Source organism: Calidris pugnax, unplaced genomic scaffold (assembly GCF_001431845.1).
Source record: "Calidris pugnax isolate Ruff unplaced genomic scaffold, ASM143184v1 scaffold56, whole genome shotgun sequence".
In the NCBI taxonomy this organism is placed as follows: domain Eukaryota; kingdom Metazoa; phylum Chordata; class Aves; order Charadriiformes; family Scolopacidae; genus Calidris; species Calidris pugnax.
In genome coordinates this window covers 5641698-5658855 of record NW_015090839.1, presented here as the reverse complement: position 1 = coordinate 5658855, position 17158 = coordinate 5641698, and the positions used below count along the sequence as shown (strand labels likewise).

General features: G+C 57.4%; 1 protein-coding gene across 3 annotated transcripts in view; it reads right to left on the bottom strand.

The window, feature by feature from the left end:
* LTBP2 (latent transforming growth factor beta binding protein 2) overlaps positions 1–17158 on the bottom strand; it is a 78190-nt gene that overhangs the window by 5519 nt on the left and 55513 nt on the right. The window contains exons 10-32 of one of the 3 annotated variants that reach the window (XM_014942049.1): positions 15810–15932; positions 15177–15341; positions 14122–14352; positions 13549–13571; positions 12120–12159; positions 11611–11709; positions 10455–10580; positions 10163–10291; positions 9630–9749; positions 8571–8690; positions 8242–8364; positions 7935–8060; positions 5823–5945; positions 5401–5526; positions 5181–5303; positions 4822–4953; positions 3510–3635; positions 2603–2746; positions 2144–2335; positions 1941–2021; positions 1200–1328; positions 834–974; positions 435–602 (exon numbers count right to left, since the gene is read on the bottom strand). In XM_014942049.1, the coding sequence (XP_014797535.1) occupies positions 435–602; positions 834–974; positions 1200–1328; positions 1941–2021; positions 2144–2335; positions 2603–2746; positions 3510–3635; positions 4822–4953; positions 5181–5303; positions 5401–5526; positions 5823–5945; positions 7935–8060; positions 8242–8364; positions 8571–8690; positions 9630–9749; positions 10163–10291; positions 10455–10580; positions 11611–11709; positions 12120–12159; positions 13549–13571; positions 14122–14352; positions 15177–15341; positions 15810–15932 (2910 nt within the window). The remainder of the gene's footprint in view (positions 1–434; positions 603–833; positions 975–1199; positions 1329–1940; positions 2022–2143; positions 2336–2602; positions 2747–3509; positions 3636–4821; positions 4954–5180; positions 5304–5400; positions 5527–5822; positions 5946–7934; positions 8061–8241; positions 8365–8570; positions 8691–9629; positions 9750–10162; positions 10292–10454; positions 10581–11610; positions 11710–12119; positions 12160–13548; positions 13572–14121; positions 14353–15176; positions 15342–15809; positions 15933–17158) is intronic. The other 2 variants (XM_014942051.1, XM_014942050.1) reach the window with 2 other exon arrangements.

Here is a 17158-nt window from a genome sequence, read left to right as displayed (position 1 = left end):
AGGCACTGGAACAGCCTGCCCAGGGAGGTGGTGGAGTCACCATCCCTGGAGGTATTTAAGAAACATGTAGACATGGCACTTCAGGGCATGCTCTAATGCCCAAGATTCTTGGTTTTTGTCTGTGTGTGGGTGGGTATGGTGTGGTGTGGGTTTTTGTGGTTGTTGGTTTTTTTTTTTTTGTGGTTGGACTCGATGATCTCAAAGGTCCCTTCCAACCATGAAGATTCTGTGATTCTATGTCCTCCCCACTGGTCTAGCTCAGCTCTGCAGAAGTGGGGGGTTCGCCCACTCCTTGGGCTGTCTTTGGTGACGCAGGCAACAGGAGGAGCCCTCACTGCAGCCATATGTGGCCAACTCTGCCCGGCACAACCAGCAGCAGCCCAGCCTGTCCCCAGCTCTGCCGGGGGGATGCTTGCCCATGCCACCCCACTCACCAGAGGACCTGTGCGGGCAGAGCGCGCAGTTCTGGCCCCAGGCTTCGCCCAGCCGGCAGCAGCACTCGGTGTAGGTGGTCTGCTCACCATGCAGCAGGTCTTGGCAGATGTAGTCGGTGACACTCTGCCAGCAGACATCCAGGTGGATTTCATACTCCTCCAAGGCATCTGTGAATGCCACAAGCAAAGGATGCCATAAAAATCATCCAGAAGAGTGCTGCCCACTTTGTCCCAAGAGGGGTGACCGTGTGGCCCAGTTCCTGCCCCTCTGCCCTGGCTGCACGCTGTGCTGGCACAGGCACCCCTCAGCCTGGCACTGAGCTGCTCCCTCCCAGGAGACCCAGCTGCGGGGTGGGATGTGCGAGGTGAAGGTGTGCTGTGGTGGGGGCTGTGGCTCACCTGCCCTGCTGGAGAAGTTCACACACCGGTTGCCAGTGGCATCCAGCACGAGGGGGAGGCTGCAGAAGCAGTGGTAGGAGCCCTCCGTGTTGAGACACTCGCCGTTGATGCAGTACACTTCGTTCTGACACTCGTCCTGGTCTGCCCACGAACAAGGACAGAGCAGGGTTTCAGGCTGGCAAACATGGGCAGTGCGGCCCTTTCCCTGCCACCTCCTCTATTGTCCCATGGGAGGGTCCCAGGAAGCCTGTCACCCAGGGCTGGCCCTGTAGTGTGGGCAGCAGGGACAACTCTGGGTGCAGTGGCACGTCTGTCCCTCTGCACAGGGTGGGAGGGACACCCCGCTACTCTTTGAGACCATCTTACCAACGCACTCAAGCTTGCTGGAGTCATAGAAGTAGCCTGTACGGCAGAAGCACTTGTAGCCTGGCACCGTGTTCAAACACTGTCCGTTGCGGCAAAACTCGGAGCCAAATATCTCACACTCGTCCATGTCTGAAGGAAGAAGGGAGAGATGGTCTCATGGAGCAGAGCTGTGGAAGCAGGGCAGGCTGGGTGCTGTGCCCACATAAAGTATGGCACCTTGGCCTGGACTGGCAAGTCCCAGAGTGAGCCCACCACTGCTCCCACCAACCACGGGCTCTGGGAGCAGAGGGGGAAACACCCACAGGCAGAGCAGGAGGAGTGATGACAAAGAACAGGATACTTTCACCAATAGGAAATTCATGTGTGTTTCTGGCAGGTTGAGAACAAAACCCCCTGAAGGTGAAGCAAAGACTGAGCTAGCCAGCCACTGGGACATCTATCAGTAACCAGAAGGGTTGTGTCTTAGTGGATACCATTCGTGGTTCGAAATGGGCATGGGAGGTTTGCACCGAGAAAAGAGTCACTGCCAGCAGCGTGGCAGGACTGGAGGAAAGGGCAGTTCCAGCTCAGTGATACTGGAAATCTGGGATTTCTCTGGACATAGGAAAACAGCAGCAAGATGTTAGCATCCCCCCACCATAGCCCCAGGGAGATATTTTGGTGGATGCATCTCTATGCAGGGCTGTGCACAGCACCCTCTCTCTTCCCCCTGGAAGAAATCAAATAAAATATTGCTAGTACCTGTGAAAGAGACTTTTCCTGTGAGCAGATCTTCCTGGGGAACATAGCCCTTCCCTAGAGGGCACACCTCTTGGTACTCCACTGGCCAGGAGGCAGATGCCAAGGGGAGATGGGAAGAAAAGAAACAGCTCATTAGTGCAACTGAGGTGGAGCTGGTGGGCAGAGCACTGTCCTTGCCTGGTGTGGTGGGTCCACAGTCCTACCTGTGCCCGGGATGGGGCAGGGGTAAGTCTCACAGTTGTCACCCCAGGCTGCCCCCACAGTACAGCAGCATTCCTCCTTGGTGATGTTCTTGGCCAGGACGCTGTCACACAGGCGAACGTCGCTGATGTGGTAGTAGCACTGCTTGCGCTCTGCGCTGTCAGAGAGGTGGGCTGCGTGTGTCTCAGGGCCCTCTAGAAGACAGCAGGGCAGGGACGGGATGGGGTCCTTGGCACCCCAACGCAGCATCCCACACCTAGGAGGTCCCAGAGCACACCCATCACCAGCAGTGTGGCCTTCCCCACTTCCAGGCTCCTCAGCTCTCCCCAGAGGAAAGCTTGCCCACACCTGAGTGGGCTTGTACAGTCCTGGCAACCCCTCAGCTTTGTACCACCCCAGCCAGGACTACCATGCTCCTGCTCTTCCTGCCACCCATGCTTCCGTCCCAGCTGCCTACTCACCCATGGCTGCTCGGGGCTGGCACTGCCCTGTCTCTGTGTCGTACTCCTCGTGGTCGCTGGGGCAGAGGCAGAGGAAGGATCCCTCCACGTTCTCGCAGAGCGCAGTCCCGCACACGGCGACCATCAGCTCGCACTCATTGACATCTGCAAAGCAAGGGGCAGCAGTGGCAACCAGAGCCCTGCCTCTGGATGGGCAGCCTGTGCATGGTCTGCAGCATGGGGTCACTCTTCAGCAGGGAGATGGAAGCTGCTAGGGACGAGCTGAGAGCTCTGTTCACACCATGGCTCAACACAAGCCTGGCAAGAGCTTCTTGCCTTACTCTCAGTGGATTCAAGGAGCCTGAACTCCAGCTCGCAGTGAGTCACTGGATCCCAGGATCATCCGGGTTTGAAGGGACCACTGGAGGTCTCTAGTCCAACCCCCTGCTCAAAGCAGGATCAGTTATGGGATCCCACCAGGCTGCACAGAGTTGAGTTTTTAAAACCTCCAAGGGTGGCAACTGCACGGCCACCTTGGACATCTGTTCCACTGCCTGCCTGTCTTCATGGTGAAAACATGTTTCCTTATGTTACACCCTGCCTGTTCTCTCCAGGCACCCATTAAAGTAGCTCTCTAGAATCTTGAATGCCTCCAGCCCCAAAGCATTCCTCTTCATCTGCATAGAGAAGGGCTCTGAGGGAGCCGCTCATCTTTTCATAGAGCCCTGTTCCTTCACAGTCCTAAGGATCTGCTGTGCTGAGGGCAGGAGTTTTGCCTCCATGAGCTGCCCTGTCTGTGTCTGAGATTCTTCATGCGCAGATGCAGTCCCCATCCATGCCCCAGGAGCTGTGACACAGCGGGGACACCAGCCTGGCACTGCCCATGGCTCTCCCTCACTGACTGGCAGGGCGATGGCGGGACACTCACCAACGCAGTAGTGGCCGGAGGGTGAGCTCTCGTAGCCACGGTCGCAGAGGCAGCGGAAGGAGCCGTCCGAGTTCTCACAGAAGCCATGGCTCCCGCACAGCGTCTCGTTGGCACACTCATCTATGTCTGCAGCAGAGCAGAGAGCAGGAATTACCCCAGATCCTACCTCTCCCAACCGCCTCCCCCTGCCCAGGCCCTTCTGCTCTGATTTCAAGACCCGGGGATCATGCAGGCATTCCCTCCATGTGAGGGACTGGGTCTGGCTGCCCCAATCACGCCCCTGCGTGTTAATAGAAGTTTCCTGCAACATCCAGAGCTACAGAGAGACCACATGGATAGAGCGACAGGAGTGGGGTGGGAATGGGAAATAGATGGGAAGCATGGGAGGTGGCTGGCTGGGGTGACCGAGGGTAGCACAGGTCCCTGCAGAGGCGTAAAGGGACACAGAGCCTCCAGACTCATCAGCAGGAGAGACAAGGGTGCAACTGAAGCATGTGGGACAGACAGATCTAGGATGCTACTCTCCTGCACCATTCTTCTTGACCTAGTCCTTCTACAACACCTATAGTGCCAGGGAGTAATCTCTGCCTTGCCGCAGCCCGGTGGGGTTGGACAATCACAACTGGGTCCTCTGCCTGTGGAGGGTAGTTTTACAGCCCTGGGGCTGCATCCCATTCCCCTCCTACCACTACACATGGCAAATTTATTTATCTGGAGTAGGCAGAGCAGCTGCATGCCCACAGATCACTGCTTCCAAGGTTAGGAGCAGCTCCACATGTTAAGTCTGAGCCCTAGAGGAGCTCAAAGCCCCAGTGGCTGGCAGCAGCTCATCCCTGCTGCAGCCTTCCCTAAGCCAGGGGGAGCCTCAAAAATGCAGAAACCCCTTTACTCTTTCCTCTTCGCTGGAGCTTGAACTCCAAACCCAGACTGCCCAGCCTAGCACACAGTGGTACCAGCAGCCTTTCCCCTCACCCAGCCCTGCCAGGCAGGTGACTGGCACAGGCAGCAGCCCCAGCAAGCACAGCTTACAAGGGAGCTGCCATCCAGCCCCAAGCCTGGAATGGCTGTAACCTGCCCAGGACTCTCCCCAGGCGGAAAGCAGCACAATGCGGTGTCTGTTCCAGATGCCAGGAAGAGAGAAGTCTAGACACAAGCAGGCAGCTCAGCCAAGAAAACAAACTCTCAGCATTATCTGCCTCTCCACCAGCCACATGCTTCCTCCTCCTTCTCCCCCGCGTCCCTGGCAGCCACGTCCCACAGCCACCCTGTCCCTGCCAGAAGGAGGGACAGGGACACCCAGGGCTGTACTCACCGATACAGTCACCCAAGGGGGTCCAGTGGAAGCCGGGCTGGCAGCCCATGATACAACGGTAGGAGCCCAGGCTGTTCTGGCACCGCCATGTGCCGCAGATGGCATCCCCATACTCTTTACACTCATCCACGTCTGCAGGGAGGAGGGCAAAGGAATGAGGATGGTCAGATGGGAACCCTGCCTGCTCACTGCAACCTGGGTCAAGTTCAGTTGGCCAGAGGCCCTGAGCCACTGCTAGTCCTCCTTACAAGCCACCAGCAACTTTGGGTGCTAGGAGCAGAACTGTCCTTCCCCCTGCACTGACTGCTTCTGTCCCCCCAAATCCCAGGGGGCTGATCTCCCCAGCAATGAGCTCTCACCCACGCAGTCATCAGTCTCCTGGGAGTGTTTGAACCCATTTTCACACAGACACCTGTAGGAGCCTTCTGTGTTCAGGCACTGGCCTTGCGAGCACCGGGACTTGTCTGCACATTCATCCACGTCTGCAAAATCAGGCCAAAATCATCAACATAGATCTCACAGCAGGGGAGGCAGCAGAAGGCAGGTCCTGAGGTATGTCCCTGCCATCCTCCAGCTCACCTTGGCAGCTGACTCCACCAGCCGTGTTTGAGAACCCAGGAGCACAAATACAGAAGTAGGATCCGTGACTGTTGAGACACTCGCCATTGGGGCTGCAGATCTTGCTGTTCAGACACTCGTTCACATCTGCAGAGGGAGCAGAGTCAGGGCCATGCAGCCAGCCTGGGGACATCCTTCACCTAAGCCACATGGATTCCCTCTCCCTATTCCCTCACAGGCAGACCTTGCAGGGCTCCTGGGCCCTGGTTTTCTTGCCATGGAGACAGAGATCTTCCCCGTCCATGGTGATCCTGGAGTTGGCTACAATCTTATGGGTGTGCCATGCATGGTGGCATCACCTGCCTCCCCACTGAGAAAGAAGGGGGATCCATAGGAAGGCTGTATGTCCTGGACCCAGATGGCTGCAGGGATGGGGTTCATACCTTCACACATGGTGCCATTGATGAGCTCGAAGCCAGCCTGGCAGTGGCACTGGTAGGAGCCTGGGGTGTTCCTGCATTCTCCCCTCAGGCACTGAACAGCAGGGTCCTCACACTCATCTATATCTGCCAAGCAAAAGGGCACAGCACAGTGAGGCCCCAGCTCTTGCTGCCACTGGAGAAGATCCTCACCCAGAGAAGCAGTGAGCAACCCAGCTGTTGGCCTGCAAGGTGGGTTTGAGCCTCCCAGATCATCTTGTCAGTGAGATGAGGGCAGAGACTTCCTGTTACTGGGGTGTGAGGAGTCAGCCCAGACCCTTCACTCCCCTCCACAACCACCAAGAGGCCAGCACAGACCCACAGTTGCTGACAAACTGCAAATATCAGGAGAGTATCCCAGCACCAGCCATACCTCCTGTGGCTCTGCTTTCCTATCTGCCAGACTCTCCTACAAGAGCTCCCCACAAACCCTCTCTCACCCAACTCCCCCAGGCCTGGACCAGAGCCTGCTGGCACTCTGAGGGTTTTGCTGACAGCAGAGGAGAGAGGATGCCTTCCCTCTACCAGGGGCTGCGACATGCCAGCAGACTGACATTGCTTACAGTCCCACGAGGTAGGGGGAAGCACTGGAGGATGCTGCTAACCAGAAGGATGGGCTGGTGTGCAGGCAGCAGAAGACATGCTAATTGAGAAGGTCCTGCTGTACTCTTCTCCCCTTCCAGGAGCTAAAACCCTGAGACTGGCAGCTCCTGCGGGCAGCGCAGGGACCTTCTCTTGCCCTTCACAGAGCACTGAGCACACCACAGGCATAAATGAGCATCAGTCCCCAGCACCTCAGGGCAGGATTCCCAGCTGTTCAGTCTCAAAGGGTTGCAAGTAGCAAAATTCTGGAATCCTTCTGGAGACGAACCATAACCTAGTTTACTTATCACAAAACTATCATGAAACCCTTATCATTTTTCAAATATGAAACCCCGATCTACAGACAAGGCCACCAGCCAAGGCAGGGAAGAACGTGCCATTCTGCTGTCGGGTCAGTGTGACCCAAACAGTATCGAACCCTGATAAGATGCCCTTGTGACACGGCTGGTGCAAGGTGGCTAAGAAGGGGCTCACATGGAGTATTGGGAAACGGAGAGGGCAGATGGAAATGATCAAACCATGGTTCTTCCATTGCACCCAAAAATCAGATGGAAAATAAGCTTGTTTCATGCTGGCTTTCTCAGACACCAAAACAGAGAAGAGAGGGAAGAAAGCCTCCCTGGAGGCCCCCATACAGAGGGGTTCTTCTGAGAGGCACATCAAAGGCAAGATCTTCTGTTTGCCAGCTTTGTGCAGGCTGCAGAGCTCTGCAGTTCTCCAGAGAGAAATCCATAGCACAGGACCAATCTTTAAACAAATACCTTTGCCGGTTCTGCCCCTAACAGGGAATTTGCACGAAGCCATCTCAAGCCCAGGACATCCCCTGGGGGCAGCCACCAGGGAGGGAGTTTCCCTGCCTGCACTGGGGCGTCAGGCTTCGAGGCTGGGACAGGACACTCTCATGTCTGAGCAAAACACAGATCCGTGCTGGTGTTAACCCTCTGTCGCGCGTACCTGGCACAGCAGAGCCCTTCACCTACTCTTTCCTTTTTAAACATGTTCAAGTTACGCTAGGGGCTGGGGAAGAAGATTGAGCCTGGGTGCCCACAGTCTCTCCACTGGCTGTGGACTGAAAGTTTCTCCCTCTTTTGAGGACCTACAATCGGGGCACATGCTTCCAGACACACAATTCTGAACTGAACCACACTTGGCTTCTATCTAGCCATGTTTCCAGGTCTCCTGTACTCCTCTGGCCTTTGTTAGCATCCTTTGGGTCACCATTAGTCTACAAGTTTCATCCATGAGTCCTTGCCTCCATCCCTTCTCTGGGTGAGGAAGATCACCTTCCTGCTGTTCTAGGTGACATATGCTTGCAGCCCTCCCCTCCGCTATCTGCTGATCAGAGAGCTAAAGAGCTGGAGAAGGATCCTGAGGCTAAAGAAGTACTTGGGCCTCACTAATAATCCAGCTATGGACACTTCTCTTCCCTCATTCCCTCCAGCACCCGCTCCGTTGTCCCTGAGAAAGTGATACCTTCACACGTGCTGCCATCTCTGGACACGGTGTAGCCGGTGTCACAAGCCATGCAGGAGTAGGAGCCCTTGGTGTTGAGGCAGAGTCCAGAGGGACAGGCACCCCGGGCAGCACACTCATCAATATCTGCATAAGCACACAAAGGAGAGTGGGATGAGTGGGAGGGATGCAGAGGAACCATGCCCAGGGGCAGACCAACATGGTTGCCAGGACTTGGGCAGATCCAAGTGCACTGGAAGAGCCCAAGCAAATGTCTGGAATGCTTGTGTGACAATTCAGAGGGTCTGGACTCACGGCTCTCTGGTACCTTGGCAGCTTTTCCCATCAGGTGCCACCTCGTAGCCCCGGTAGCAGGAACAGCGGAAGGAGCCATCCAGATTGACACATCGCCCGTGAGCACAGGTCCCCTCCGCGAGACACTCATCCACATCTGCGTGACACAGCAGAGAGCAATATGGAGCGGGAAGCTGCTCAGGGCCTTCCCTGCCACCCAAATTGTGGGTGCCCTGTGCCCCGGCCAGGCAGACTGACTGCCTGCAGGAGAGTGCTGCCCGTGCCCCTGCTCCCTTTGAGGCTTGCAGGGAGCACTGCTGCGGGGGGCATGGGTGCCACCCAGAGAGAGCCCACGGTCCTCACCAACACATCTCCCGTTCCTGGGCTGGTAGCCATCCCCACAGCTGACACACTTGTAGGAGCCAAGCGTATTGACACACTTCCCAAGGGGGCAAGGGCTGGGATCCACACACTCGTTGATATCTGCCAAGAAACACACTTCTGTCAGGCTCCCAAAGGCGAACAGTGCAGCCTTCTCCAGGGATGTTCCCTCCAGCCAGATCCTCAGAGCTCCCCTCTGGGGGACAGCAATGCGCAAGAGGAGGTGAGATGACTTTTCCAGGGCTTGGGCAACACTTCTTATAGACCCATTTATCACTCAGGATCCTACACCCACACCTGAGGGCTGACATAATCCAGCAGTGAAACCTGCTGCCGCAGGATGTTGCCAAGGCCAGGAATGTGCATGGGCAGAGAAAGGGATCAGAGAACATCTGTGCAGGGCTGTTTCATCAGGGACTTTCATAACTATGATTAGGATGCAGCCTCCAGCTCAGGAAGTCCTTAAGGCAAGCGCTTTCTGGAGGCCATGCTGGGGGAGCAGCATTCTGTGCATGCCCTGCTTCCTGTACTGCCTCCCAAAATAGTCTCCAACTCTCTTTTGGAGATGAGCTACTGGGAAAGGGGAATCTTTGATCAAGCAATGTCCACAAGGTCGAATGCTCTGAAGGGCCCAGGCCATGCCATGTGAGCAGGATGCTGTGGGGACAGGTGGCCTAATTTTCTGCAGCCTGTTCTCCCTGCACTCCACTTGCCAGCTCAAGGGTCTGGTGACAGAGTCAAGCTGGCATGAAAACTCATGGGTATCTCCTCCCAGAACAGGAAGCTGACATGGACTGGTCATAGGGGACCTCCCTGGGCAGGTGGGAGAGGATCCCAGGAGAACTCCCCTCTCCCAGCCCAGAAAAGCTTGTCCCTCCTGCAGCAGAGGACAGGCAGCCCTCACGGGAAGAAGACACAGAGCAGACAAACATGGTGGTGGGGGGGGTGTCTTCTCCCTTTCAGGAGGATACATGGGGTGGTGAGAAAAGGACACACGGGGTGGGTTGGAGGGCCAGGGGAACAGGGAGCAGCAAGCTTCACCTTCGCACTGTCCTCTGGGGCCCATGGCAAAGCCCTCCTTGCACTCGCAGCGGTAGGAGCCGGGAGTGTTGATGCATCGCTGTCCCCGGCAGGTAGAGGGCTGCTCACATTCATCTCGATCTGGAAACACAGAGGGAGACAATCCTGGAGTCCTCCCCCTCCAGTGTGGGGAAAGCTGGGCGCAGGAGAGGAGCTGCTCCACCTGCAGCAGGCTCTGCCCAGGCCTCTCCTCCATCCCCCATCTGTCCTTGCACCCCCCCTCGCCATGAAGCAGTGATCAGGGCTGGCATCACAGGCTCCTGCCCAGATCTCCATGGGCAAGGTCCTGCCCCTGTGCGAGCAGGAGAGGGTGATCCTCGTGGATCAGGCTGTCCGTGGGCAGGTCTGCAGAGAGGGAGGGTGTGTGGGCGTGTGTGCACGTGTGTGTGCATGAGTGCATGTGTGTGTGTGTACATGCCTGAGAGAGCGTGAGGGCAGGAGACTGGGGAGACCCTGGGGAGGTGGCAGCCCTGTGCCAGGTGGACACCACTTACCCTGACAGCTCTGCTTGCCCTCCGAGACAGCCAGGGTGTACCCAGAGTAGCAGAGGCACAAATAGGAGCCCATGCTGTTGATGCAGCGACCTTTTCCAGCGCAAGGATCTTTCAGGCACTCGTCTTCATCTGTGCCCAGGCAAGGAAGGAAGAGAGGCAGTCACCACAGCAGCCTCCTGCCAGCCCCATGGTGCGGCGGGTGGGCAGGGGCTCAGCAGAAAACCTTCCCCCAGGAGCCTGAAGGACCAAATGGTCCACGGAGGCCTGTCAGGCAGAGGAGATGCCAACCTACCAATGCAGCGGAGGCGGCTGGAGTCCAACGTGTAGCCTGGGTGGCACAAGCAGCTGTATCCCTCTGGGGTGAGCACGCAAGCACCGGCTCCACAGGAGAAGGGTGAAGAGGCACAGCTGCTGACCCCTGGGAGGAGAGAGAATGGGGTTGGGGACAGCACTCCGGGGTCTGCCTTGTGTCCTCAGCAGCATGCCGGGGAGGCTGTTTTTTTCCTTGGAGCAGGCTCACCTTGCTCCTCTACACAGTCAGACTGTCAGTGCCTGTAGGGGTGCGAGGAGGACACTGCAGACCCTGCCACCTCCTCTGGCCTGAGCCCAGCTGGGACCCCTGAGCCCTCAGCACTGCCACACAAGGGCAGTGGGGCCAGCCCCACACCTTGGAGGAAGCCTGTCAGCAGAGCCTGGCACCGGAATGGGGGCTTCTTTTGGGGTGACAGCAGGGATCTGCCTGCCACCACCCTGCTAGGCGGTGCACAGGCGGCAGTGGGGGGGGCGGGGGGGCATTGCATGCCCCTCGGCAGCGAGCCGGCTGGGGTTGGGGGGGGCAGCCCAACCCCAAACAAAAGGCTATTGAGGAAGATGCATTCCTCAGCAAGGTGCCTCCGCCAGGCCTGCTCCCCAAGGTGCTCCAGCCCCCGGCGGAGGGCAGGGGCCGCGCTCCCAGACACTTGAGCAACCCTGGAACAAGAGCGTCCTTGTTTCCGGCGCAGTAAACAAGCCGCCCCGGGAGCCACATGCCTCCCCTCGCGCTCCCACTTCCCGATGAGTCAGCTGGCGCCGCGGGGGGAAACGGGGCCAAAGCCACCCCAGCGGGCGCGTGATCCCCCTGGCCCCGCAGCCACCGCTGCACCCCATGAGCGAGCTGCACCGGGGGGGAAAGGACCCGGAGAGCCACACTTTGCTCCCTGTACGGGATCACTCTCGTGCCCCACCACCACCAGCCAGCTTTATCCCCGGCTGGCAGCAGCAGGGGCCAGGCTGGAACAACACCCCAGGGTGGTAGGGCAGGGACTTTTCTTTGGGAAGTGAAGAGGGGCGTGTGGGAAGGTAAGCAGGCTGGGGAAGGGAGACAGCCCCTGGGCAGAGCTTAGGGCAAAATCTCCCCATAACACCAGGCAGGGAGAGGAGGGAAATCCCCGAGAGCATCGGACACACACCTGAGCCTCGCACTGGCATCCGTGTTGGAGGAGCAGCAGCATCCCAGGTGCTGGTGTGGCCAGGTTGGGGAGGACCACGCCAAAACTCGTCTTCCTCTGCTGAGGAAGAAGAAGAGAGGTGAGGTCCAGCCCCTGATCCCAGGCAGAGGTGCAGATGCAAGTTTTACCCGTGCTGGGTGCCCCTGCACTCACAGACCCAAGAGAGCACATAGGAAGGGGCCACAAGGATGGCTGCCGCAACCTCATCGTCTCGTTATTTAACACAGCCTCCTCCACCTCTCTGGAGACCCATCACCTCCCTGCATCCCTACAGCCCCACATCAGCCACTGCAGTGTGGCAGGGGTCCCCTGTGCCACCCTGCAGCCAGCCCAGCCAGGAGCCCGTCCTGCCCAGCACCGGGGGCTGTTGTGAGGAGGAGGCAGGTCCCAGCCTCCCCGCTCCCCTCCCTCCTCACTGCCCCATCCCCTTCCCCATGGCCACCCTGACCTCCTGCCAGCCAGGCACTCACCTCTGCGCATGGCGGGCTCTGCAGTGGCATCAGCAGCACCCTGAGGGACAGAAACAGAGCACTGCCTCTATCCACGTACCTGTAGCTGGGATGCAGCATCCCTGAGACATTTTCCCACCCACCTTCCAGCTCCTCTTGCTCCCTGAGACACTGTGCTGGGAGGGGAAGCTGCCATGGCTGGGTGCGGCTGGGAGGGCCATGCTGTCTCAGAGCACATTGTCCAGAGCAAAAAACCAGCTCCTGGCCATGCCCAGGGGCTACCAGCCAAGGGACCGTGCCAGCACACTATGTGGGTGGGACCCAGGGCACTGCCACAGGGCAGGCATCTCTGCAAGACAGCCAGGAAGAGCAGTCGGGCACAGGAAATACTGTCAGTGCCACTGGTGGCTCTGGAGGGCTGAGGACAACCACTGCTTCATCCTGGCTCAGAGCACTACCTGCTAGAAGGGTGCTTGGTGCTCAATACTTCCTCAGCATCCCCTCCTGGCAGATCCATGGCTGCCAAAGGAGACATCAGGGGTCTCTGCTCCGAGGAACTTTCCACAATGGATGAAGAAAATAGGCAGATAAGCAAGTCCCAGCCTAGCTTTGCTTCAGATTAGGAAGCTTTTGTTCAAATTTCCACCCTCGTGTCCTTGGGCAAGTCACTTCATGTCTATAAAGCAGGACAATGGCATTGCTGTCCCCTCTCTCAGAGGAGCTGCAAGTACATACTGAGGGCTGGGCTGCTATAGCAAGGGGGGCACAGAGATGATCAGGAGAGTTACGGCTCAACCTCTACTGACAGCAGAAATTGACACATGTATTTTTCAAGTGAAACACATAATAAAGAACCCCAGCCCTGGGAGAGCCCGGCACAGAATCAGTCTCCAGGCTGCTCCTGTCAGAGTGAATTCATGCAGCCAGTGTGGGAGCCCCCTGCCCCAACTGCTCTAGCGGGGTTTCTGCTGTGCCCATGCCGACACGGGGAGACCTGCCTGCAAGCTGGGCTTCAACACGACAGGGGGCTCTGGGAGAGGAGAGCTCCTCGAGCTGTCTGCAGCGGTTCCCCTTCCCCTGCCCCCTGCCTAGCCCCACAGCCAGGCCAGGCTGACGGCAGCCTGGGCTCCTACCCCAGCCCAGCAAACGCCAGCTGGAGTCAAGGCTAACCATGAACTGGCCCAGCAGAGCCCACAGCTCCTGTTGGTTTGAGCTAATGGCCTCTTAGCAAGAGCTGAGCAGGCACGTGGCACAGTGCCTTCAGCCACGGCAACGCAGCCAGAGTGGTAGGGCTTGCAGCTCGTACACTGTTCCCTCTGGCAGCAGCTACTTGTGCTCTCTTTAGTGCTCGCTCTGACCACATTTCACACCTCCCTGTCATCTATTTGTATGACATCCCCCTTCACACCCGTCAAGCTACCATGGATACACCCAGACAAACTTTACTCACCTGCACAGCAGGAGAAACTTCACCTGAAAAGTGAAACAGTGCATGGTGAGCAGAGGCAAGGCAGGCAGGCATCATCCTCAAACCCTGGCTGTCCTGATTTCACCCCACCTCTAAGACACTGGTGCTCACTCCCTTACACTCCTCTGGAAGAGCTTGTTTCCAAAGCCAACACACCCAGGCTCCCCTCCTGGCACGGCACAGACCCCAGGAGCTTCCACTCCAGCAGGTGCTGGCACAAGCAATCGGTCACACTTCCCTCCAGCTGGGCTGGACAAAAGCCCAAGGGCTGCAGTGCCAGGGCTGCCACGCAGACCTGAGGTCCGGGTGGAGCCAGCACCAACTGCAAAGCTGCGGTCGCAGGAGCCTGAAACACTCAACCTCCTCTCTTGAAGATGTGGTGTCTCACACCCCAGGAACACCAGTAGGGCTGAAGAACACCTTGCATATCATACAGATGTAGAAAGCCCTTATCAGCTAGAAGTCCATCCATGGGGACATGGCAGGACATGGGAATTTGCCCACCCTTGCTAGGGGCCCAGATGGAGCAGCTTTAAGCAGCAGACCCCACACTACCCTCTCCTGCCGAGGCACCAGGGTGGGGGAATGTCTCCAGGATGCTCCCACGCAGGCTGCCTTGCAGTTGCTGTCTCCTTGCTGCCCAGTCCAACGTCCAGTTGCTGCTCTCCCCTTGCTCTTCCAAGCTGAGGGGCAGCTCTTCTGCCTCTGCCTTCCTCATTGACAGGCGGATATCAGAGCTGGAGTAGGTGTAGCCATGTCCTGCTGGGCAAATCTCCTTGAAGGCTTCTGTGAGGGAAAATCAAAGCAAAACTTCAGAGAGCAGATGTTGGAAGGAAGAGGCTGGTGTAAGAATCACCTGGCTTACTGCGCCCAGACATGATGGTGGGACCAGTGGAAGAAAGAAGTGAAGGTGAACAGGCATGTACATGAATGCAGGTACCAGTTTCTCACATCGTATCATTTTCTGGAGATTTCTAAAGGTTAAATCCTTATAAAAACACATATGGGCTTCAGTGTGTAGATTTTTCAAGCAGAAGGAATCTGCTCACAGGGCAGGGTGGGCTTCTAACAGTCACTGGCTGGTACTCCCAGACAACAAACACTAAATCCCTCCCCTGGGTCAGTACTGCCAGGAAGGGATCGTGCCACAGGAAGGTCCAAGCTGAGCAAACCCCTGGTACACTGGCACTGAGCACCTTGCACATCACTCACGATACTCTGGACAAACCACCCGAAGATTTTTCCCATCCCTGAGGAATTTGGTGCTTTGGTGCTTTCCCCTCCACCCTACCCCATGCTGAGATACGCCAAACTGATCCTCACCTGGCTTTCATCCCAGCAGAAGATCTACAAGAGACAAAAGGGTTGTCAAAGCCAGACACAGACATGGCTGTGCTCTCCCTCTGGTACAGAGTGCTTTCCTATCAGGGATTTCTCTGTCTTCCCAGTACTGTCCAGGTCTGCTCCCTGGGCTGCTGTACCCATCTCACAGGCCAGCATTTACATCACCCAGCTCCGGGTCCTGCAGTTGTCTGCGTGGTGGCAGGTTCAGGCAAGCCCAAGCCCAAATCTAACCAGAGCAGGCAAAGCCAAAGCGGGGCATGTCTCACCTGAGCCGGGCACAGGGCACTCCTCACAATTCTTCCCCCAGCCCTTGCCGACGCGGCTGCAGCAGCAGATCTGCTGGGTGATGCGATGGGAAAGGGGGAAGGAGCACACGCCTCCGGCCGCCGAGCGGTAACACAGCCCCTGCTCCATCGACACCGCTTTGTCCGCTGGAACACAACGGCAGGGTCAGCGCCAGAGGCCAAGCTTTACACTCCCCAGAGAGAGAAATGAGGGCATTCAGCCTCTCCTCCTCAGGCCTTTCGTTGCTTGTGCCTCCCAGCCTGTCCTGAGGGCTGCCCCATCCTCTCCCCAGAACACCCCCTGGCCTCCAGCCATCGGGGCATCCCTCCAGCAGTGCCAGACCCAAGCAAAACCAGCTCCTGTGGGAGCTCTCTCAACGCAGGAGGCTGTGTCCTCTGCTGCTGCACTGCAGGCATGTCCCCTCTGGGCTCTGCAGGGGTCATGGGATGTCCATGGAGAGGAATGATGGATGAAGGGGGCCTGAGGCATGGGGTCCCACCCTGCACACAAGTGTTGCACTTGCAAGAGGCGTGAAGCACACCGCAGCCTCTGCTCAGCCGTGGGGTCCCACTCAGGCCCCTCTCCCAAACTCAGGGGTTCCCTGGAGCACTTACAGATGCAATGGCTACGGGACGGGTCCAGCATGGTGCCAGGCTTGCAGGTGCAGCGGAAGCTGCCGCGGGTGTTCACACACTCGGCATCTTTGCACAGGCCCTGCATCAAGCACTCGTTGATATCTGTGGGGAGGAGAGAGTGCAGTGAGACTTGGGGAAGCTGAGGGTGAACTGAACTCCCTGCCCAGTGCTTCCCATCCAGGTGCCACAGAATGAGGGGGTCTCAGCTGGGCTGGTGTCTGAGGCAGCGTCTGCACCGAGCAGCGTGGTCCAGGGATGGCTCGTGAATGGCTGCTCTTCTCCACAGTTCTCATGGAAAACAGATGTAGCCCCACCAGCGAGCCACCCCAGCAGGGTCACTCTTACAGCCATCATGGTCATTGTTTGCAATCCTGGACTGGTGAGTCCTCTTCTCTCTCCTAACCCCTGGTCCTGCTCACATGGAGCCATCATCCACAGAGGATCCTTGCTGAGAAACTCAGTTCCAGGCCACAGGGAGGGCAGTGACTGATCCTGCACATGGCAGTCCAGTGCTAGGCGGAGGGACAGTGTGCCAAGCTCTGACTTGCTGCTATAGTGCCTTCCTCTGGGAATTGGTTGAGCAAGAAGGACGATGCCAAGCTTGAGCCCCATCTCGAGCTCTGCCTCTGCCCCTGACTCAGCACACAACATCAGACACAGTCTTCAGGAAGGGAGCTGGGCTTATCCAAGGGAAACACCATCAGCCTCATCCATTTGGCCTGCAGCATCTGCCTTTCCTACAGCACCACATAGGAATGTATGAGCTCAGCCAGAGAAGACAGGGATTGGCAAAAGGTCCACAAGGGGGAGGTGAGGGCAGCTTTCACAGTGGAGAGTGAGGAGGAAGCCCTCGTGGATTGATGTAGCTTTATATCTTCACTAAAGTGCTTGGCACCAGGAAAGTAAGTGTGCTGACGAAATGTGCCGTGTCTGGAAACACAAGCAGTGCAGGAAGAGCTGGATGGGAGCATGGGGCAGCAGGAGCTGGATGAACCTCAGCACCACGCCAGGACAAATCACAGGAACATACGCTACAAGCTAAGAGATGGGAGCAGGCGGTAGAGGGACCTGGGCGCACTCACTGATCACAGGACAGCTGTGAACGGCCAAAACCAAGAAATGCCAACGTGATGCTAGGCAGCATCATGCCAAACACCTTCCAAAGACACCGGGCAGTCCCAATGCCAGTGTACAAGGCCCTGGTGAGACCTCAGGTATCCTGAGAGCACCCAGTGTTGCTCTAGAGACTGTCTCAAGGCGGAAAGGGTGCAAAGACAGGTTGCTGGGACACTCAAAAGAATGGAGACAGTGGAAGAGCCTAACTGAGA